Raw genomic sequence first — 24,510 nt, forward strand, 5'->3', positions numbered from 1 at the left:
CGTTCCTGCACGTTCCACTCCAAAAATGAGCCTTGTAGTCCCCATCATTCCTCACACACAAGCTAGCACATCATACCTTCATTCATTTGCTACCTTAATATAAACAGTCAGTGGAGGGTTGGCAATACTGGTTAGAGCAGGGGTCTCAAACACGTGGCCAAATGTGGCCCGCAGGACACTAGTTTGAGGCCCTGCCTTGATATGAAAGTTTAATGTTTGATATGGAAGCTGTATGGTATCATGTACCCAGAAAAAATTATTACGTTCGATTAATGTTCATGTTAAAGGTTAAATAACTGTTAATAGTTATCCTCCCTATCCGTGTGGAATTGGTAAGTTTTTGGCTATTTAAAGTTTAAAAGGAAATAACTTGGAGGCTACCGTTTAGGTCGCTAGCTCTCTAGTTTGCGAGTTAGCATGTGTCTCAAGACCCTGCAGTTGCGCAATATGTTGTAAATAAAAAAAGTATAAATGTGACTATAGTCGTGTTTTGTCATGTCTACAGGGCTCTAATAATGCTTTGTTCATTTTAATCTGAAAAAAATAATTAGTCTACCCACCAACTATATGTGGTTTCTTAAGTTTTTATTATTTGCCGCTTTATTATTATTATTATATTTATTTATTTTACTGATTGATTGATTTTCTTTATTCTTGATTTGTTTTATTTTTCATCTTATTTTGTGTAGAAAAATAAAAAGTAAGATACTTGAGAACAGTGGAATGTTTTATCAGAGCTTTTCTTGTAGAAAATTGGAACCAAAGCAAAGTTTTTTTTAATTTTTTTGTTTTTAATAAATACGTTTTTTTTTTTTTGAAAACCTGATGCAGCCCAGTCTCACCCAGATCCGAGCTCCAGTGGCCCCCGAGTAAATTGAGTTTGAGACCCCTGGTTTAGAGTGATCCAACTCCAAGTAGCCCAAACACATCCAGTAAATGAGCATCACCACCAACCCAGATGAAAGGTTGGTGTCTTGTACTCTAGGGAATAACAGCTATGAGACCCAGATGGTAACCCAGTGTCCGTTTTACAATGAAAGATATTGATAATCACCGGAAATCTGCGAAGGGCAAACTGGGCATCACAAACATAGCACACACACAAACACACACACACACACACAATCAGACATGCTCTGGAGCAGTAAATGCAATTTAATGCTGGGATGCACCAGAATTGCTAATGTTGTCTGTCTCCGACTGGTACTCATTGGGGCTTCTCACTACAAACAATGACAAGCTGCCTTTCTGTTTGGTTTCCACTCCTTTTCCACATCATCCACAGTTGGGCCTCGTAGGTTGGCACTAAGCCTGGGACAATGATAATTATATTAATCACACAATAAATGAAAATGGAAGTTGATCATTTTGCCGGCATTAATAAATCGCTGGGCTGCACAGTTGTTGAGTGGTTAACGTGTAGGCATCACAGCTAGTTGACCCGACTTCAATTCCACCCTCGGCCATCTCTGTGTGGAGTTTACATGTTCTCCCTGTGCATGCGTGGGTTTTCTCCGGGTATTCCGGTTTCCTCCCACATTCCAAAAACATGCTAGGTTAGGAATGTGAGTGGAATGGTTGTTTGTCTATATGTGATTGGCTGACCATCAGTCCAGGGTGTACCCCGTCTCTCGCCCGGGGAAAGCTGGGATAGGCTCCAGCACCCCCTGCGACCCTTGTGAGGATAAGCGGTAGAAAATAAATGAATAATATATTACTACTATAAGTATGCGGCAGAAGGAGATTACACTGTGTATTGATTTCCGCATGTTGGTGAATGGAGTGAACCTGTTTGTCAGGCACTCTCAGTGGGTGGAGGCGGGGCCTTTAATATACACACAGAGTTCACAAGAATGTAACGAAGCAGAAATTAAAGTAATGTTAAAATCTTAGTTTGTGTCGAAAACAATCTTAAACTTAAAATTTGAACCCTGTGACATCATACTAACAGGATAGGATGTACACGTTAAAAAAAAAAGTGCATGCTACGACTAGCGCCCATTGTAGCAGCTTGCATACAGTACATGTTTTCTCTACTGTGTTCCCATGTACTTCAAAGACACCTCAGAGCCTGCGAGTCAACCTGCTCAACCCACAGTGCAAACAAGTTGATTTATACAATTCTGTGTCAACATGCCCTCCCATTCCTAATACTTTCTGTAGATAAGGTGAGAGCATGACAGGAGCGTTTGGGGCTATGTTACTTAACCTGACATAGATATATATATATATACACAGTATATGCAATACAGGAAATAGTACAAACCATCTTATTGTATCTTACTGATTACTGTATATCATATAAATAGGGGGGGGCGGCATGGTCCGTCGAGTGGTTAGCGCGCAAACCTCACAACTAGGAGACCAGTGTTCAATTCCACCCTTTGCCATCTCTGTGTGGAGTTTGCATGTTCTCCCCGTGCATGTGTGGGTTTTTAGCACCACTCTATTTCATTCATCTATACCAGGGTCTCAAACACGCGGCCCGCGGGCCAAATGTGGCCCGCAGGACACTAGTTTGAGGCCCCCCCGCCTTGATATGAAAGTTTAATGTTTGATATGGATGCTGTATGGTATCATGTACCCAGAAAAAAAATATTACGTTTGATTAATGTTCATGTTAAAGGTTAAATAACTGTTAATAGTTATCCTCCCTATCCGTGTGGAAGTGGTAAGTTTTTGGCTATTTAAGTTTAAAGGAAATAACTTGAAGGCTACCGTTTAGGTCGCTAGCTCTCTAGTTTGCGAGTTAGCATGTGTCTCAAGACCCTGCAGTTGCGCAATATGTTGTAAATAAAAGGAGTATAAATGTGACTATAGTCGTGTTTTGTCATGTCTACAGGGCTCTAATAATGCTTTGTTCATTTTAATCTGAAAAAAATAATTTGTCTACCCGCCAACTATATGTGGTTTCTTAAGTTTTTATTATTTGCCGTTTTATTGTCATTATTATATTTATTTATTACTGATTGATTGTGCATGCATGGGTTTTCTCCGGGTACTACGGTTTCCTCCCACATTCCAAAAACATGCTAGGTTAATTAGCGACTTCAAATTGTCCATAGGTATGAATGTGAGTGTGAATGGTTGTTTGTCTATATGTGCCCTGTGATTGGCTGGCCACCAGTCCAGGGTGTACCCCGCCTCTCGCTTCAAAGACAGCTGGGATAGGCTCCAGCACCCCCTGCAACCCCTGTAGACCCCACCCTCGTGAGGAAAAAGTGGTAGAAAATGAATGAATGAATGAATATAAATATTGTTATTGTTTCTCTGGCACTGGTTGTGGGCCATGCTGGTAAAAACGGACACAGACAGCTGGATGAATCATCTATTCAAGAAGCCAGAAGAAACAATTGCTGCCAATTCCCAGGAACAAATAACTTTTATGGAAGCATCTGACTAAAGAAAAACACTCGAATGGAGGTTCCATGAGCAAATACTACCAGAATGAATGTTTTCCAAAACCATGCATTTGAAAAAAAAAAATACAAAAGGTTTCCACAATATGGAAGCAAGAATGTGACCATCCGGTGGCACATCGTTAACGTCCAGCGGCGCTTACATTTTAAGACGTCAAATTAAAGCCACCAATCGGCAACAAGTAAAGTTAAGTCCACTTGCTTGCGCTTCCAAACGCCAACAAGTCACGACATTCCGACAGATATTACATCACAAGTTTTTCCAAGCGCCTTTACAAGGCACATCATGGTTATTCCCTGGCTTGTGGAAAACGGAAGGGGGGGGGGGGGGGGGGCTGTTGTTACTATGTTACAGCTCTCTGTGCTGGCGTCCAGCGCAGACTTTGCACCATTTAAGGGATTCCCATCGGGGCCACCCGTTCTATAAATGGATCCACCGAGGTGGGTGGGGGGTGCTTTTGTTGTTATGACCTCTCAGCCAAGATGATGTGGCATTCTCTGGAACCAAGACACTGGTTCCTGGAAGGAACATGTGAGATAGTAAAAGAATTCTAGAGAAAAGACAATTATTGCTTTCACAACCACAATATAATCATAACACTGCCATTTTTTTTATGACTTATTGACTTAGTTATTTAATGTGCTTCAACAAGCAGCAGGAACTGAAAACATTGCACAACAAAGTTGCTGAGAGCACTTCAAGTCTAAAATGTCCAGCTCCTTTTGTTACCTGACCTATTTTAGTCCAATAGTACTACAGTATGTGACTACGAGTACAAAAGTTTAACATTTTGTATTATGAAAAAAACAATAACATGGAAAAAAAAAAACTAAAAAAAAAATCCCAATTTAAAAAAAACACACACAAAATACAACTAGCGCTACAGATGGACATGTTGCTTTGCTGTACAAGAGATAACTTCCCATGCCACAAGTACACATTTTCACAGCAAAGGGCTACCTTGGATACTAATTTTACTTCCAGAAGGAATGTGTCAGTTCTAGGGCTTGTAAACAAAAGTGCCTGGAGAAAAAAATGCAACAGCTGGGTTTACTGCTGCTTGCTTAGGCTACGTCCACACAAAAACACATTTTTATATGCATTTTTGGCCTTTTGTCCATACACAAATGGAGGTTTTTGTCCTTAAAAACAATCACCAGGTTGAAATATATATATACAGTGAAGAAAATAAGTATTTGAACACCCTGCTATTTTGCTATTTCTCCCACTTAGAAATCATGGAGGGGTCTGAAATTTTCATCGTAGGTGCATGTCCACTGTGAGAGAGATAAACTAAAAAGAAAAATCCAGAAATCACAATGCATGATTTTTTTAACAATTTATTTGTGTGATACAGCTGCTAATAAGTATTTGAACACCTGAGAAAATGAATGTTAATATTTGGTACAGTAGCCTTTGTTTGCTATTACAGAGGTCAAACGTTTCCTGTAGTTTTTCACCAGGTTTGCACACACTGCAGGAGGGATCTTGGCCCACTCCTCCACACAGATCTTCTCTAGATCAGTCAGGTTTCTGGGCTGTCGCTGAGAAACACGGAGTTTGAGCTCCCGCCAAAGATTTTCGATTGGGTTCAGGTCTGGAGACTGGCTGGGCCATGCTAGAACCTTGATATGCTTCTTACGGAGCCACTCCTTGGTTTTCCTGGCTGTGTGCTTCGGGTCGTTGTCGTGTTGGAAGACCCAGCCACGACCCATCTTCAATGCTCTGACAGAGGGAAGGAGGTTGTTCCCCAAAATCTCACAATACACGGCCCCAGTCATCCTCTCTTTAATGCAGTGCACTCGTCCTGTCCCATGTGCAGAAAAACACCCCCAAAGCATGATGCTACCACCCCCATGCTTCACAGTAGGGATGGTGTTCTTCGGATTGTACTCTTCATTCTTCTTCCTCCAAACACGCTTATTGGAATTATGACCAAAAAGTTCTATTTTGGTCTCATCTGACCATAAAACTTTCTCCCATGACTCCTCTGTATCATCCAAATGGTCATATGCAAACTTAAGACGGGCCTTGACATGTGCTGGTTTAAGCAGGGGAACCTTTCGTGCCATGCATGATTTCACATCATGACGTCTTAGTGTATTACCTACAGTAACCTTGGAAACGGTGGTCCCAGCTCTTTTCAGGTCATTGACCAAGTCCTGTCGTGTAGTTCTGGGCTGATTCCTCACCTTTCTTAGAATCATTGAGACCCCACGAGGTGATATCTTGCATGGGGCTCCACTCCGATTGAGATTGACCGTCATGTTTAGCTTCTTCCATTTTCTAATGATAGCTCCAACAGTGGACCTTTTTTCACCAAGCTGCTTGGTAATTGCTCCGTAGCCCTTTCCAGCCTTGTGGAGGTGTACAATTTTGTCTCTGGTGTCTTTGGACAGCTCTTTGGTCTTCGCCATGTTACAAGTTAAAGTCTTACTGATTGTATGGGGTGGACAGGTGTCTTTATGCAGCTAACGACCTCAAACAGGTGCATCTGATTCAGGATGATACATGGAGTGCAGGTGGACTTCTAATGGGCAGACTAACAGGTCTTTCAGGGTCAGAATTCCAGATGATACACAGGTGTTCAAATACTTATTTGCAGCTGTATCACACAAATAAATTGTTAAAAAATCATGCATTGTGATTTCTGGATTTTTCTTTTTAGTTTATCTCTCTCACAGTGGACATGCACCTACGATGAAAATTTCAGACCCCTCCATGATTTCTAAGTGGGAGAAATAGCAAAATAGCAGGGTGTTCAAATACTTATTTTCTTCACTGTATATATATATATATATATATATATATATATATATATATATATATATATATATATATATAGTGAGTGTGAATGGTTGTTTGTCTATATATGCCCTGTGATTGGCTGGCGACCAGTCCAGGGTGTACTCCGCCTCTCGCCCAAAGACAGCTGGGATAGGCTCCAGCACCCCCCGCGACCCTCGTGAGGAAATAGCGGTAGAAAATGAATGATTGTATATATATATATATACATACATACATACATACATACATGTGTATACGTACGTACAGTACATGCATGTGTATACATACATACATACATACATGTGTATACGTACGTACATACATACATACATACATACATGTGTATACGTACGTACATACATACATACATATGTATACATACATGTGTATACGTACGTACATACATACATACATACATACGTACATACATACATACGTACATACATACATACATACATATACATACATATATATACACATATATACATATATATATATACATATATATACACACACATATATATATATATATATATATATATATATATATATATATATATATATATATATATATATATATATATACACACACACATATATATATATATATATATATATATATATATATATATATATATATATATATATATATATACACTTGTATATATACACAGATTAAAAAAATAATAATATGTGTGGAGGCTGCACGGCGGGTTACCACGCGGGCCTCACAGCTAGGAGACCCAAGTTCAATTCCACCCTTTGCCATCTCTGTGTGGAGTTTGCATGTTCTCCAAGTGCATGCGTGTTACTCCGGTTTCCTCCCACATTCCAAAAACATGCTAGGTTAATTAGCGACTCCAAATTGTCCATAGGTATGAATGTGAGTGTAAATGGTTGTTTGTCTATATGTGCCCTGTGATTGGCTGGCCACCAGTCCAGGGTGTACCCCGCCTCCTCACCCCGAAAGACAGCTGGGATAGGCTCCAGCACCCTCTGCGACCCTTGTGAGGATAAGCGGTAGAAAATGAATGAATGTGTATGGAACAAGCCAGGCGAGTATCAAGATAAAACTAATATACATGCAAAATAGTACAATTTTCCACTCATTTATAACCCACAAGGCATGCTGGGTAACAAGTTCAAGTTGGGGAAGTGTGCACGTGGGCTTCCCTGCATGACCTGCAAATATATCAGTGTTAAAGAAACTGCTATGTAAGGAATGTATTTATTAAACGGATGACTGAATGCCATATGCTGTATTTAATATGGTATATCATTTTGCTTAATGTTTCTGGGACAAAGAAGTGACATTATCCACTTAACAGACCAACTAATTGGCGTGAGTAACGCGGGGGGGTAGTAACCTTGCGCCTGATCCATTTAGGATGAATGGGGTCCGACAGGCTGTGGGAACAAACAAGCTTTGGCGCAGTCGCAGGCGGCCACTGAGATAACAGCTAGGAGACGAGTGACCTCACAGATAAGTAGATTGAATCTGTGTGGGAGGATATACGGTGTGACGCGTGTTTTGACGAGGACATGGGACATGTAGGTGAGCGCAGACGCCCCCCCCCCTCTCTCGAGACGGGCTGTCGCGGGACAGGAAATGTCCCAAGTAGCGTACATGTTACTTAATCTTAGTCTCACCGTTACTAGAACATTCAGAATTGCGTGTTTCATTCGGTAATCGATGTGATAGTAAACGCTGCGTTTGTGCACAGGGACCGCAGTCTGCATACGGAGGAAGAAAAGAAAAAGTGGTGAACGTATGTTGACGGACAAAGGGTGGAATGTCCGTGAACTGTTGGAGGAAAATAACAGGACACATTATTACTAGTGTCAAAAACAAACTCGCAGCTGCCAAAGAGACTGGAATGGATGTGAGCTGGGAACCAGAACCACAAGTATCCACCAGCGAGCCGCTATCAAGTGATCACAGGTCATTGTAAGGATAATTCATAATCCCAATCAGAAATCCCTCCACACTCTTTATTGCACTCTGGTTCTACCATATCTTACTTACTGTGTGGAAATATGGGCTAATAACTATAAAAGCAATCTTCACTCGCTAAATGTACTGCAAAAAAAAGGTCATTAAGGATAATTCATAATGCCGCCTACAGAGAACATACTAACTCCTTATTTCTAAAATCACAAATACTTAAACTTGCTATTATCGTTCATGTTCAAACAGCTAAAATAATACGTAAGACTAAAAATAACCAATTAGCTAAAAAATGTCATCCAATACTTCTCTACAAGAGAGGAGAAATATGATCTCAGGGAAAGAACTACATTTGAAACACTTCTATGTTAGGACTACGTTATGCTAGCCATAGCATTTCAGTATGTGGAATCAAACTATGGAATGGATTGAGTAAGGAAATCAAACAATGCACAACGATGAGCCGATTCAAGAAACAATACAAGCAGTTGATGTTTGCTAAATACAAGGATGAAGAGTCTTGAACCAGTCATGATGTGCTATATATACAAAAAATATAATAAATATAAAATATATTATATTTCTATTTTAATAATAATAATAATAATATTTTAATAATAATATTTTTTAATATTATTTATATTATTTTATATGAATTTATTATTATTTATTATATTATAAAATATTTATTTTGTATGAATTTATTATTTATTATATTAATATTATTGTATATTTTAATAGTAATATATTTATATTAATATTTATATAATATATTATATATTTAATTAAATATTTTATTTATAAAATAATTAAATGAAAACAAAATTAAACTATATTAGGAAAGCAGGAAGTGAACAAATGTAACAGTTACTGATTGTAAAAGTACCAGATGGAGGGGTAGGATTTAATAAGCTTTGCTTCTTCCTACTCCTTTCGGACATGTGGAACTGGGAACTGATTATGTAATGCATTCAATTGTAATCTGATGCATGTTCAAATGAAATAAAACCATTACCATTACCATACATTGATTAGTGATTCATTTTAATATGCATGAAGGTTTTGGGGTTGGGGTTGGAGCCATTCCGGGGATGATGAAAGTCCCACATCAGCATCAACCTGTTGTGTCTGCGCCGTGACCTTCAGCTGAGGCAGGAAGCGGCATGAGGCAGCCCTCTATATATAGAGGGGAACAACAAAGGCAGCTCAATGGAGGACAATTGAGATGGCAATCGCAGCACCCACAGGATTTCCCCCCACTGAGAGATGTCTCAGTGGAGCGAGCGGCAAAAGAGGAAGAGTCATGAAAGAGTGATCTTTTGCGGTTTGTCGATAAATATCCAATAAGACGGAAATATTCATATGTGAATAGTTTCATAACTAATCTTTCTCGGTTCCAGCCACAGTTGCCTCCAAACACGCTCATATGTGAACGTTGTGAGCTGATAATCAGGTGGACAATGCCAGTGATTCAAACTGGAGGCAGGAAGGATGTGGGACCCTGGCGAGTCAATGAGCGGCATTGAGGTGGAGGCTAGATGAACGTTGCTGACATAGTAGTTGGCCGCCTAACGGCATTCAAGTCATGCGTATCCACTTTAAAAGACAAAGAGGTCAGGACAGCCGCTACAAGAAAATGTAGACAAATGCTGCAGTGTAGTTACACGGATGAGACTAAAAATAGATCAGGTGACCATCAGATTCGACGCCAAGGTCGGCACACAGTTTGCGTCAGCTATCAGGCGGGCAACCACTGTGAAAAACAAACCATAATATCTCATAGCTAATAGCTTATTGTATAATACTTATATTGTTTAGATACATTAGCAAACAACAATTGACTTGGCGACTACTGCTTTTGTTGTTTACCTCAGTTTGCTTGGCATAGGTATTTGGAAAACATGGACTAGTTCCCATCGAGAGCTCTGTCCAACTGGCTAAGTAGCTTACTTGCGAACAATGGAGTCTTCCTTGACAACATTTTAACATATCACACCTGCACATATAAGAAGAGCTTAACGAGAAGCAGATTTTCCATTGAGCTACTACTGCTAAAACCATCATCATGCATCTGTGTTGGTCAATAAAAACAGAACCAAAAGTTTAATGTGGAATGCTGTCACTAGCCACGTATACATGGACCCAAATATTCCAATTCCATTCGGGTTATTTGCTCAAACGGAAAGAATGTAACCTTTGTATACACCTCATTCCCAAAGAAAAGTGCTAATCCGAATGAATATATAACGGGGTGGAATATTCCTTTCCCCAATCCGATTGAGGTATCTTGTACCCGCTCAAATCAGAAAGTTGTCAGACTACATTCTTCTTTGTGGTGTTTTTCTTCTTCTGTTGTTTATTGGCGGTTGGCAAGCAGCATTTGTGTGCATTAGCGCCATCTGTGGAACAGAATCTAAACCCTTCTATACGCCATTCACAAGTCCAGTTTTATTTAAAAAAAAAAGAAAATACATATCTATATAAAACATGTGCCGAGCTTAATTATAAAATATTAGCAAGATTGAACTTTATCTTTTCCTGTTCCAGAGTGCGTTCTTTCAGCGAATGTTGAGATATGACGTAACACGCAGCTCCAGACGTTCTTCGATTTAGAAAAATGGAGGCGAGCAATCGGCACTGGACTGCTAAGCAAAGTTTGTTTTTGATCCAAACTAAATTTCAAGACTGGACGAAGGAAAAACTGGCAATACGGAGTTATTCCAACAAGTGAAAGAAAAACTCGAGGAAGTCTGTATCACGTGATGTTGGTGTTTACGTTTTACTGGGCATGCCTCATTGACTATTCTGGTTGATTATAGCGGCGCATGTAGACACGCGATTGGAATATTCCTTTCCATGTATACCATTGCTTTCGGAAAGGTCATTCAGAAAGCGAAAGAGAAAAAATAGAAAGAGAAAAACTCATGTAAACGTGGCTAGTGTCAATGTTTCCCCGGCGGATCGCTCAATTGTGGCACCATCTCCTCACAGACACTGAACAGCACCCACCCGAACTAAAAGTGTCAAAGCGGCCACCTGAAACAAGGGCTACGTTAGCAAAAAAACAAGGAAACCCATCTGTTACCCGTCAGAAAGAGTGAGTGAAAGCTCTCAGGGTTAGCTTAGCTTAGCAGTGCAGGAGTGTTTACACTGTGTTGAAGTTTACCGCTTGTCAATAAAGTGATTGAAATAGCATCGGTGACCACCGGCACCAATGTTGTCATCACCAATCTTGGACTCTTGAGAGTCTCTGAGTCTCTTTACCGAGCATTTTTCTTGCTAATGTGTAGTTTTCATTGAATAAAACGGTAACATTACGATTCTGCATTATTCACAGAAAGAGACTATTGGACTAAAAACTCAGTACCGGACAATTCTATTAAGCTAGCAGACCGCAACACATTTCAGGTTGATAGAAGACTGGATGGAGTGTGTCCTCGGGTCCGATTTTAGGATTCGGCCGCCGCGTCAACATAAGCTCAGACAACATGAGTAGTGTTAAAGAGACGACTGAAAAAAATAGGACAAATATCTGCCTTGTTCAATCAGTTCCATCGGCATGAAATTCCCTTTACGAACAATGGCAGCGTCGGAGAATCAAACCCTGTGTGTGAGTGAATGCAGCAGAGTGGCTCTATTAGTAATGCAGCTCTGCACTGCACCGCACTGTACTGTACCGTCAGGTCACTGCGGTCCAAATGTACTGTGATGGATTCAGCCTCCACACACGCTTAATTGGCTGTATTTGTGCAAGGCACAACCTAAAACGGACACGATGATGATGATGATGGCACGTGTGTGCACGAGTGGTGCAAAGAGAAGCCCAGAGACACCATTGTCGGTCACTAGGCAAAGCTGGGATACAGCAGTGTGTTGGGGAGGAGGGAGGGGGAGGGAGCGGTATGGAGGGTAGAGGAGAAGAAGGCAGGAAGGAGACGACAAACAGAAAAAAAACAAAAAAATAAAGAGAAAAAACAGATGCATGATAACAGAGGAAAAACAAATCAGCAATAATTAGCGTTCAGTATTTTAAGAATGGAGGAGCTGGTTGGCTGACATGACACTCACCATGAAATCTACAATGAGGAGCCAGAACGAGGGGTGTGGGGTGTTGGGGTGTGTGGGGGTGTGGGGACACACAAGTGGACAAAGAGGCTGATCTGGTCCCTTCCAAAGAGCTGCTGCGCTCCCGAAACATTGCACCTCGGCTCCAAATTCCACAAGCAGCCCAGCTATGGAGGGGCTGGAGACTGAGTCAGCGCTTTTCAAACATGCGCAGCTGATATCCCCCCCCCCCCCCCCCCCACACACACTCAAAGCAGCCAGGAGATACACGGCCTACGGCGAGGGGGCGAGGGACACAACGCAACAGCATGCACGAGTTTGGGACTTGGTTCTAGTTCAAAATAATAAGCTAGTAGCTGTGCTTATTTATTTATCTAAATATAATGGTAATGGTATTATTTCATTTGAACATGCATCAGATTACAATTGAATGCATCACATAATCAGTTCGAAAGGAGTAGGAAGAAGCAAAGCTTATTAAATCCTACCCCTCCATCTGGTACTTTTACAATCAGTAACTGTTACATTTGTTCACTTCCTGCTTTCCTAATATATTTTTTTAATTTAAAAAAATATATATTTTATGAATTTTTTTTTTTAGTTTTATTTTATTTTTTATTTTTTGTCACGTACCGAAGTACTCGGTGATATGAGCATCCAATGACATAATGGGTACCATAGTAAGTGTCAATATAGTGATATATATAGCACATCATGACTGGTTCAAGACTCTTCATCCTTGTATTTAGCAAACATCAACTGCTTGTATTGTTTCTTGAATTGGCTCATCGTTGTGCATTGTTTGATTTCCTTACTCAATCCATTCCATAGTTTGATTCCACATACTGAAATGCTATGGCTAGCATAACGTAGTCCTAGCATAGAAGTGTTTCAAATGTACTTCATCCCTGAGATCATATTTCTCCTCTCTTGTAGAGAAGTATTTGTTGACATTTTTAGCTAATTGCTTATTTTTAGCCTTATGCATTATTTTAGCTGTTTGAAGATGAACTATATCAGCAAGTTGAAGTATTTGTGATTTTAGAAATAAGGAGTTAGTATGTTCTCTGTAGGCGGCATTATGAATTATCCTTACTGACCTTTTTTTGCAGTACATTTAGTGAGTGAAGATTGCTTTCATAGTTATTAGCCCATATTTCCACACAATAAGTAAGATATGGTAGAACCACAGAGCAATAAAGAGTGTGGAGTGATTTTCTGATTGAGAACAAATTTTGCTTTGTTCAATACTGAAATATTTCTGGCCACTTTATGTTGTATATTTGTAATATGAGGTTTCCAGCTCATATTTTCATCTATTGTGATATATATATTTATACATACATACATACATATATATAGAGTGTTTCATGGGATTCTACTGCCACAGAGAGCATTTTCTCTGGTATGAATCAGCGCTGAAGCAGGAAGGGCACAAATTAAATTACAAGTACCAACAGGGCCTCAGTGTATGCAGCTACAGCCAACGACATGTAAAACCATCAAAACAAAAACCCACTGAATTATGCAACTGTCGCTGCCAACTACACCCGTTTAAACCAAATCCTTCTGATTGGATCCATGTCCAATGCCGCAGTCTGCATGTTGCGTGGTGTCTCGCAAACGAGAGGTATCGACTCAGTGACGATGCCGGTGCAGGTATGGAGAAAGTGACAAGTTCCACTGTGTTAGCATGGTGACTGTGCCCATGTTTTATTGCAAGGCAGGAATGTCATGCGATCCGCGTACGACCTGGGCAAACTGGTACGGTAATGCTATGCTGTCCCGTGAGTTCGTTGGAATTTCCCCAGACTACAGACCGACACTAAGACTTGTATCTCAGAGTTACAACATCTTAGTTCTCAGTTAAAGGTTTTATGTTTGTTTACACTATTCAAGTTAGCAAAATTGTTGTGTACAGATTTAAAGCTTTATGGCAGCAGAATGAAAACATGGTAGCTAACCTAGTCAACCAAAACCGAATGTAAAAAATGTTCATCTAGTGTTCTGGACAACAGATTCCAAATAGAAACCACTAGAACGGCTAAACGCTAGAACGATCTAAATTATTTCTACACATGACCGCAGCTGTAAAGCAAGAAACAAGCAGATCTTGATTGGATTCCTTGGCGTTCCTACCATACAACCATAACTGGGATTTTTTTGCCTGTCTGTGTCGTTGCTGACGGATAAACATCCTGAAACAGGAAAAGAGAGAGGGAGGCCGAGGCGGACGAGAAGAAGAAACCAGAACCCTACATTATTTATGAACCTGTTCCGTGACAAAGCTGTAGTGGTCTTTGGTTTTTGAGAGCCGCAAATAGGTTTTGTCCCTTTTTTTGTCGAGACAAGTCAGGGGTCAGCCAGAAGTCGGGCTCCCATGCCAACAGATTTATTGGGGACTAAAACACTAAAAGGAGGCATTGCAATTGAAATTTTTACGTTACTTCTAGAAATCCAACCACCATATTAAAAAGATCACTGCAGAGCTGTAACAGTACGTACGCGTGGTTTAAACTGGATCTACTACTTGAAGCCAAATTGCGTCTGTGGCTGAATCCCAAGAACCCTTTGATTCTCTAATCCTTAGATTTAACAGCGGGTAGAGGAAGTTTGCTCCAAACTTGGAATGTTTTACATTGTGTTAAGCCTCTTTCCGAATCAAGTTTATTACGAGGGCATACACAATTTTTGTGCATATGGATTGGACCCTGGACAAACTGTTGGATTTCCCTCTGAAGAGAAACTTACTTGGTAAGTTGAGACTACTGACTGGTTGGAGACACATAAGCTAAAAAGGCACGTTTCCATCCGGTGAGGTTCAGTTCATTTGCCAAGGTACGGTTCACATCAGGTAAACCCTGATCAGGTTTCCACCACGGAACGTGGGGACTGCTGGATTTTATTATTGTATTACTTTTGGTTTGTCCGTTGGGTTAGACCAGGGGTCTCAAACTCAATTTACTTGGGGGCCACTGGAGCTCGGGTCTGGGTGAGACTGGGCCGCATCAGGTTTTCCACAAAAAAAACGCATTTATTAAAAACAAAAAAATTAAAAAAAAACTTCGCTTTGGTTCCAATTTACTAAAATAAAAGCTCTGATAAAACATTCCACTGTTCTCAAATTTCTTACTTTTTATTTTTCTACACAAAATAATGTGAAAAATAAATAAACAAATCAAGAATAAAGAGAATCAATCAGTAATAAATAAATAAATATAATAATAACAATAAAACGGCAAATAATAAAAACTTAAGAAACCACATATAGTTGATGGGTAGACAAATTATTTTTTTCAGATTAAAATGAACAAAGCATTATTAGAGCCCTGTAGACATGACAAAACACGACTATAGTCACATTTATACTCTTTTTATTTACAACATATTGCACAACTGCATGGTCTTGAGACACATGCTAACTCGCAAACTTAGAGAGCTAGCAACCTAAACGGTAGCCTTCAGGTTATTTCCTTTCAACTTAAATAGCCAAAAACTTACCACTTCCACACGGATAGGGAGGATAACTATTAACAGTTATTTAACCTTTAACATGAACATTAATCAAACGTAATAATTTTTTCTGGGTAAATGATACCATACAGCATCCATATCAAACTTGCGCGGGCCGCAATAACATTAAACTTTCATATCAAGGCGGGGGCCTCAAACTGATGTCCTGCGGGCCACAATTGGCCCGCATGCCACGTGTTTGAGGCCCCTGGGTTAGACTCTTATCGAGAGACCATTCCTTATACGCTTTCATTTCCTGTCTCAAACACTCCTGCAATCCAAATTAGAAGAGACAAAACTATGTGGATTTTTTTTTCCCCTTCTGTCCACGGACAGGATAGGCAGATTTCCAAAAATCCAGCCATTGACAGAATGAAGAACTTTGGAGAAGGCATTGAAGATGTTGCCCAGACGGCGGCGTTGACTTGTGAATGTGTCACTAGTCTAGACTAATCTTGCAGGCTAAAAAAAAAAAAAAAGGCTAAGACTTGCTAATTGGTGCTCTGAGCTGAAAACGTCATTACTCGCAGAAAAGACATTTTTCCCCTGAATGCCACACTGACATGGCACTATAAAAACAAGTAAAGCTTTGCACCAATTCCCAGGATTCCAACTTATCCTGCATGCTTATGCTAGTGGGACATGAACAAAGTACAACCTAATTATTGCCGATTAATGCTACGATGCTACGATACAAACAAAATCAAGCTAATTCCTGCCGATCCAGACATTAAAACCAAACTTGCGGTCATGAAAGTATGAGGTGTACTCTTTATGTTTAACCGGGTAAGTCGATACACTAAACAGTTCTTTTAAAAAAAAGGGAGCAGTAGGAAAATGAGCATAACAAGAACACACACACACATACACACACACACTAGTACTCCATGATATTTCAAAGACCTCCTTGTGTTAGCACAGTTGGAATGAGTCACTCTAAAAAAAAAAAAACAATAATAATGAATACCTATATTTACTTCTGAGCATAATATAAAGTGACTTTATTTGACAGAGGGCAGCAGAGTGAAAAACTCTGAAGCCAGAGTCAACCGAGTAGACATTGGACAGGACACACGTTGGCCATATGGTCTGAAAACCAGATCAATGTGTGGATTCGCACCAAACTGACAGCCAAAACTAGCTCACATTGCCTTCAGGGGAAAGGATGAGACCAGTGACAAGATTAAAAGCAAGACTGTGGGATGAGAAGACGAGTAAAGGAAGAAGGAAAAGGTGGAAGCAAGCAGGGCAGATGCCATTTGCGGTCAGATCCTGGGGGTCCTGTGAGCACGACTAATGACCTGTGTTGGTAGTGCGTCCTTTGGGATTCGCAGAAAGGAAGTAAACCCAGCCCTTGGCACTTTCTAATGGTTCTATCACAATTAGCAGCAACCAACAATTCACACAGATTGAAAGTCTTACAGTATTGCTTACATACAGTTCCAGATAATTATATGCATGGGATGGGGTTGGGTTAACCCTGAGATGCATTAGTGACTGGACCCTACACTCTTCCATAAGTGGGTCAAAAATGACCCATTCTAGAATCAATGTGTTTTTATGCCAATATTGCCATTTTGGTTAGGAATAATCACTTGTATGATATTTAATATTATATTTAGGAGTTGATAAGAATCAAAGGTTCCTATTGGATTCCATAGAAAATGCATGCAGGTCATTTTTTATGGAAGGTTGGGGTAGTAACACAAAAACAAAAATGTCTTAAAATGTATAAAAGGTAAGGTAAAAATGTTAATGACATTATATCAAAAACATGTTTTTTGAGAAATACCTGGAATATGAAATGATAATTTTTCATTACAAAGATATTTCAAGAAAACAACCTGACCGGGTCATTTTTGACCCATTTATGGAAGGTTGGGGTAGTAACACAAAAACAAAAATTCCTTAAAATGTATAAAAGGTAAGTTAAAAATGTGAATGGCATGATATCAAAAGCATGTTTTTTGAGGAATACCTAGAATATGAAATGATGAAAAATTTTCATTATGAAGATATTTCAAGAAAACAACCTGACCGGGTCATTTTTGACCCACTTATGGAAGATTGGGGTAATAACACAAAAACAAAAATTCCTTAAAATGTGTAAAATGTAAGTTAAAAATGTGAATGGCATGATATAAAAAACATGTTTTTTTGAGGAATACCTGGAATATGAAATGATAAAAAAAAATTTATTACAAAGAAATTTCAAGAAAACAACCTGACCGGGTCATTTTTGACCCACTTATGGAAGATTGGGGTAATAACACAAAAACAAAAATTCCTTAAAATGTGTAAAATGTAAGTTAAAAATGTGAATGGCATGATATAAAAAACATGTTTTTTTGAGGAATACCTGGAATATGAAATGATAAAAAAAAATTTATTACAAAGAAATTTCAAGAAAACAACCTGACCGGGTCATTTTTGACCCACTTATGGAAGGTTGGGGTAGTAACACAAAAACTAAAAATTCTTAAAATGTATAAAAGGTAAGTTAAAAATGTGAATGGCATGAAATCAAAAACATGTTTTTTGACGAATACCTGGAATATGAAATGATACAAATTTTTCATTACGAAGATATTTCAAGAAAACAATCTGACCGGGTCATTTTTGACCCACTTATGCATCTAAGGGTTAATGACATATCCCAATACTGTCCATGTATTCCGGCAAAGCAAAATGAGTAACTGCATGCTTCTGTACCCACAAGCAAGGAAACGATCGTTTCTTGTCAACACCGTCACAATACCGGTCCCGAGTGAGTACACGATGACACAATGCCATACAGCTGTCTCAGTTCCTGAAATGACATCATGTAAGATGTTTGGTCCAAACTAGCTCACCAAGTCCTTGAGCTTCCTTCCCAGACAGCCGGAGAGGAAACATCAGAACACCCGGAGAAGTTGTGAGGATGTCCTGTTAGGAGCCTGCTCGTGATTTTAATACAGAGCAGAGTGCTCCTGGAAGAGTAGCGGTACAAGATGTCAGATAGTCTGAGATAGTAGGGTTTTTTTTTTTTTGGTCCGTCTCAGCGCCTGAGCAGGTCTTTTCAACAGAGGATGCTAAGTAGGGTACTTTTCGAGATACGAGGCTAAACAGTACAATTGTGAGTGCGTGTACAGTGTACTGCAAGTACTGCGTGAGGCAAGCCGCCAATGAAAACTCGCATACATCAGCTGCAGCTGGACAGCTGGTCACTGCGGGCTTACACTGATGCTGGATTGAGAAAAGATCAGGCAGCCATGTTGGCCTACTGTAGGGACGGCAAGGCTGACAAGAGGAAAGCAGTTGAATGCAACATCTTCGTGATATGATTAAGTAATACTACAAAAATCGATAAAGTAACATTACATAATCCTATGCTTACTCACATATTGGCAAATTCCAACAACCTGCGATAACCCAAAAAAGAGCACAAAACAGAATCATTAACTCACTCGAGTCATGACTCAGAATTGGAGGTTTAAAAACAAACCAAAAAAAGTAGTAGGTGTAGTTCATAAGCACGGAATATTGTTTCCTTTGTAGACCGGAGATCTATCCCGTCAAGCCTGACTAATTGACTTTCATTCGTTTATGTGCCCGCGTTGCCAAATTCACTGCGATATTCAAATGTTGATAGAGCAAATATCAGATCCGATTGTCGGATAAGCGATAAATGGCTCGGACGGCGTAGTGGCTGGTAAGCAAATAGCTAGTTCAAACCTTTGGTGACGTGTCCGAGTAAGTCACTGATCCATCAGTTTCTCTGCGTGAATTATTTCCCTTTTATGAAAATAAGTATATGCAGTCATGTTATGCGTATGAAGATATATATATATATAGTAAGTGTCTACTAAAGCCCTTTTAGTAAATAGGGCTTTGACATGTATTACCACAGTGCCACAGTGCTCCGGACGTTCTTCGATTTAAAAAAAAATGGAGGCGAGCAATCGGCACTGGACTGCTGCGGAAAGTTTGTTTTGGATTCAAACTAAATTCCAAGACTGGATGAAGGAAAAACCGGTAATACGGAGTTATTCCAACAAGTGAACGAAAAACTGGAGGAAGTCGGTATCACGTGATGTTGGTGTTTACGCTTTACTGGGCATGCCCCGTTGACTATTCTGGTTGATTATAGCGGCGCATGTAGACACGCGATTGGAATATTCCTTTCCGTGTATACCATTGCTTTCGGAAAGGTCATTTGGAAAGAGAAAGACTCCTCATGTAAACGTGGCTAGTGATACCATTCAAATGGTATCTCAGTTACAAGTCAATCCCTGAGGTTCACCAAGCACACGGCAAGCTATTTTAAAAAAAAAAAAAAAAAAAAAAAAAAAAGCCTGATCCGGACAAGTCTGCACACACTGTAACTGCTGAAGTAAACACAAGGAATCGGGATACAGCGTACTTTCCCATGTTCACTTCCCCTGTGGCTGCAGGTCATGCAGGGGTCTCCATTTCAGGTGGAATGAGATCACCAAACAAGAAAAAAAAAGCACACCCAATTTAAATGTTTATCTTCTTCTGTGGATCATCCACTTTCTCAGGGTGGGGAAAAAAGCGTCACCTGATTCATGTACGTTGGTCATAAAAATGTGGGGCCTTTTTTGTGGATGTGCATGTTTTAGTGAACTGCGGTCCCCCATCTTGAACCGTTTTACAGTGTGCAGGATTAAACTTGTGTTTACGCCATCTATGTGATCTAGTCTGCTTTTAATAGGCAGCTGCTAAACTAATATTAACCTAGTCATTTCTTGATGGAAAGTTGGCTTTTACTTTCTGCGGATGAACACGTCCTTCTACCATGGACATGTTTTTATTTATTTATCACAGCCATTAAAAAAAGTGTTTCCTGCCATTTATTGCGCCATTGGGAATATTCATTCATTCATTCATTTTCTACCGCTTATCCTTACGAGGGTCGCAGGGGTGCTGGAGCCTATCCCAGCTGTCTTCGGGCAAGAGGCGGGGTACACCCTGGACTGGTGGCCAGCCAATCACAGGGCACATATAGACAAACGGAAAAGCTACATTTCAAGCATAATTTCTGCCTTTCTCCGTTCTTTAGTAATCAGAAGTAGAACATACGTACGTTTCAGGAAAATATCAGTTCCCAACTAAAAACTTTTTTTTTTTTTTTTTTTTTTGTGGGAAAATCTACATTTCAAGCATAATTTTCTCTTATCAAAAAAAAAAAACTTTTCTACCACTTATCCTCACGATGCTTGCGGGTGGTGATGGAGCCTATCCCAGCTGTCTTCAGGCGAGAGGCGGGGCACACCCTGGACCGGTGGCCAGCCAATCACAGGGCACATATAGACAAACAACCATTCACACTCACATTCATACCTATGGACAATTTGGTGTACGCAAACTGAGGCAACATTTTTGGCTGAAATTTTTGACAGTCCAAAAATACCCTAACCGAGTACTTCCTCTGTACTTTGAGTCTATTTCTGTTTATGAAAAGGTAGAGGCGAGGCAAGGAGCGGTCGGATTACAATCGATGACTCAAGTTATGTATGCAATGGGGCAGTGCCCCGGCCCACCACTCCCAATGGTGCTGAAGGAGGGGAAATGTACGGAAATCGAAGCATTCCCACTTAGGTACGTGACTTAAATTGTGAGTTGGGCCCAAGTATGGTAGAATTAGCCACCCTTCGAAAAAAAGAAAGTTGGACTTACACAAGAAAAGTTGAACATTACCAGAACCAGATCATATTTCATCTTATTGTCTCCTTACTTCCCACTGTGTTGCATGCGACGCTGTGATCCTTTAGGCTTGCATAAGCAACTCTGATGTCTTATCATGTTATATTGCTCTTTTAAAAAACATGTTTGGTTTCCATGGTTGCACGGTGATCACGACTCCATAGCATCTCCTTCCTGGGATCTGGTGACTGTACCACCAGGAAAAGGTGTTTTCAGTTTTGTATCTTTTGCTCCTGTTGTGCGAAGTTAGGGGGGGAAAAAAACAACACATGAAGTTAGGCTGGGGACCACACACACACACACACACAGGTTTGTGTGGAACAGCTATGTGTGTGTGTGTGTGTGTGTGTGTGTGTGTGTGTGTGTGTGTGTGTGTGTGTGTGTGTGTGTGTGTGTATGCCATCGGGGGTTTGGTTTGTGCATGAAGCAGGAATGTGAACAACTCACTTTTTTTTTTTTTTTTATCCGGTGCGGAGGCCCAGCTAGCTGCCGTAGCATGCCTGGCCTGCTCTGCATATCTGGGAAAGCTCTGGAAACAGGCAGGAACGACTCTATGCCCTCACAGGAGGGAACACGGGCTCCCAGATATATGCTTATATGCTATAAGAGCTGTCATTAAATATAATATTGGAAAACAAACTTTTAAAATTAATTTCTTGGATTTCTGGACAACCTTTTCGGTGATAAAAATTGATCTCTACGGGCTGGTAAAACACTGGTAGCTTGAGTGGTTAGCGAGCAGGCCTCGCAGCTAAAACACCTGAGTTCGATTCCACCCTCGGGCATCTCTGTGTGGAGTTTCCTCCCACATTCCAAAAACATGCTAGGTTAATTGGCGACTCCAAATTGTCCATAGGTATGAATGTGAGTGTGAATGGTTGTTTGTCTATATGTGCCCTGTGATTGGCTGGAGATCAGTCCAGGGTGTACCCCGCCTCTCGCCTGAAGACAGCTGGGATAGGCTCAAGCATGCCCGCGACCCTTGTGAAGATAAGCGGTAGAAAATGAATGAGTAAATGAATACAGCGTCGTCAATTCGTTTCAGAAGGTAGGACTCTAACCGAAACAGACTCTAACCAAGTCAATTTCCCCCATAAGAAATATAGTAAATCTCATTAATCTCATTGTTCCAGAATTCTCATTGGCTGGAGACCAGTCCGGGGTGTACCCCGCCTCTCGACAAAAGACAGCTGGGATAGGCTCCAGCATACCCACGACCTTAGTTAGGATAAGCGGCATAGAAAAAGAATAAATGTGGGGCGGGGAAACGTTTTTTGACAACAAACTTGTAAATTTGCTGAATTGCAAGCATACACAGATCCAAATTGACAAAGATCTTGAACGCAACTGTGGACGGAACGAATGCAAGCCGTCAACAAACCCAAAGGCAGTCCAACCAAACATTACAGTGTGTGATCCACATGTACTTCATTGCAATTATGTGCCTGAAGTTAAAAAATGATGTACTGTCGCTGTACGTTGCAGAACAATAAAGCATGCGTTCTTGTAGTTTTTTAAGGAGAGTGTAGTGTTGAGGGAAAAGAGCAGGCCAAACTGAGCCCCACGACTACTATAAAAGGAATGTGATGTGAAAGGGAGGGCCCACACTGCACCACCAACATTATTAGCATATCATCTTACCAAAAAAAAAAAAAAAAGAACAACAGGGAAGCTTGGCTGAACAGGACAAAAACAAAAAACTTACCCCAATCCAAAAACTCCAGGATATTCTTGTCTCTTCTGAGTGGAGAGTTGTTGCACTCATCGTAAAGACACACCAGGATGTCCAGCAGGGTTTCCACGCTGAGACACTGGCCATTGGACTCAATGGGTCCGTCCAGAATCAGTTTTTCCAGCTTCTTCAAACGCACCTCTCCAGACATGGTTGAACAGTCCAGTGGGGGTTAATAATAATGAGAATTTTATTTTAAAAGCGAACACGTTCACTCGAGTGGGCCTGTCAAGAACTTGAATTTGCCTCGAAAATAAAAAAAAAACTTTTAGCTAAAATAAAGTAGATTTACTGACTTCGTATACATGTTTGCTCACTTGACGTACACATTTGGAGTATAAATGGCCTCCCCATGTTAACATTACCTACCTACCGAGAAAAGTACTCCCAATAACATAGCCTAGCTGCCCCGGGTCGGTTGCTTTTGACGTTGCTCCTTTAAAAAAATGAAAAACTGTCTTCTCGTTGCGGTTTAACAATTCCCCCTGCGTAAATGTGCCAGACATTCGGGGTTCTCCATTACTGCCGGAAGCTAAAAAAAAATGTGAAGCCGAGCCGCAATGCTACAAAGCCCCCAGCGCCCCTCCTCTGCTCCGGGAATGCAAAGGGCGACACAGGCTTAGTTAGCAGCCTTAGCTAACTCGGCTAGCTAGCTGGCTTGCTAACCTTGCTCCGCTTTGCTGCTAAATGTCATCATTGCAGATTTCTTCAAAGGCTTCCCCCATGTCATGTCCTCACCGTGTCCCCCCCAAAAAACGTAACCAAGTCGGAGCCTTTCAAGTAATAATTCGTAATAATTGTATCTCCTTGTAGCAACTCAGCACTTGACGATATATTCTTTAAATCCCATTCTCCGTCCACCGTCCTTTAGTTTCCTACGACTTTCCACACGACGGTTGTGTTCGAGACTTTAAAGGGAATTCGTTAAAATGTGGAGTCCTTTTCTGTTTTATGTTATATACAGGAGCCGGAAGCCTACACACAGTTGCAATACGGCAGGAGGAAAAGTCTCGTCCTGCTGGTTCCCAAACGCAGCAAAAACTCCTCACTGGTGCTTCGCCTTGCCTCCTTCCTCCTCCTCCGCCGGTCGGTCGCTCGGTCGGTTGGTTGGTTGGTCGCCTCTTGGTGCCTTCGCTCAGCCCCAGCTCCCAGCAGATTGCTACCAGAGACGTTCAAAGGCAGAGATGATAACTCATACACCGGTTAGACCAGTAGCGTCGCGTTGCATTATGGGAAACAGAGCTCATCCATAAAATATGAATGGGCGCTCATCTCTTCAGAACACTTACATCATGTATACAAAGCCACGTCTGGTTTAAAGTTACCATTAATATACGAC

At 40.6% G+C, this 24,510-nt stretch overlaps 1 protein-coding gene across 6 annotated transcripts in view; it reads right to left on the reverse strand.

Annotated features, from left to right (window-relative positions):
• Positions 1-24,294, reverse strand: part of cdc42bpab (CDC42 binding protein kinase alpha (DMPK-like) b) — a 76,246-nt gene extending 51,952 nt beyond the window's left edge. For 2 of the 6 annotated variants that reach the window (XM_058074563.1, XM_058074550.1), the window contains exon 1: positions 23,145-24,294. In XM_058074563.1, coding sequence (XP_057930546.1) covers positions 23,145-23,322 — 178 coding nt within the window. In that variant the 5' untranslated portion in view covers positions 23,323-24,294. The remainder of the gene's footprint in view (positions 1-23,144) is intronic. The other 4 variants (XM_058074571.1, XM_058074555.1, XM_058074582.1 and 1 more) reach the window with 2 other exon arrangements.
• Positions 24,295-24,510: the final 216 nt, after the last annotated feature.

This window comes from Doryrhamphus excisus, chromosome 1, assembly GCF_030265055.1.
Source record: "Doryrhamphus excisus isolate RoL2022-K1 chromosome 1, RoL_Dexc_1.0, whole genome shotgun sequence".
Taxonomy (NCBI): Eukaryota; Metazoa; Chordata; class Actinopteri; order Syngnathiformes; family Syngnathidae; genus Doryrhamphus; species Doryrhamphus excisus.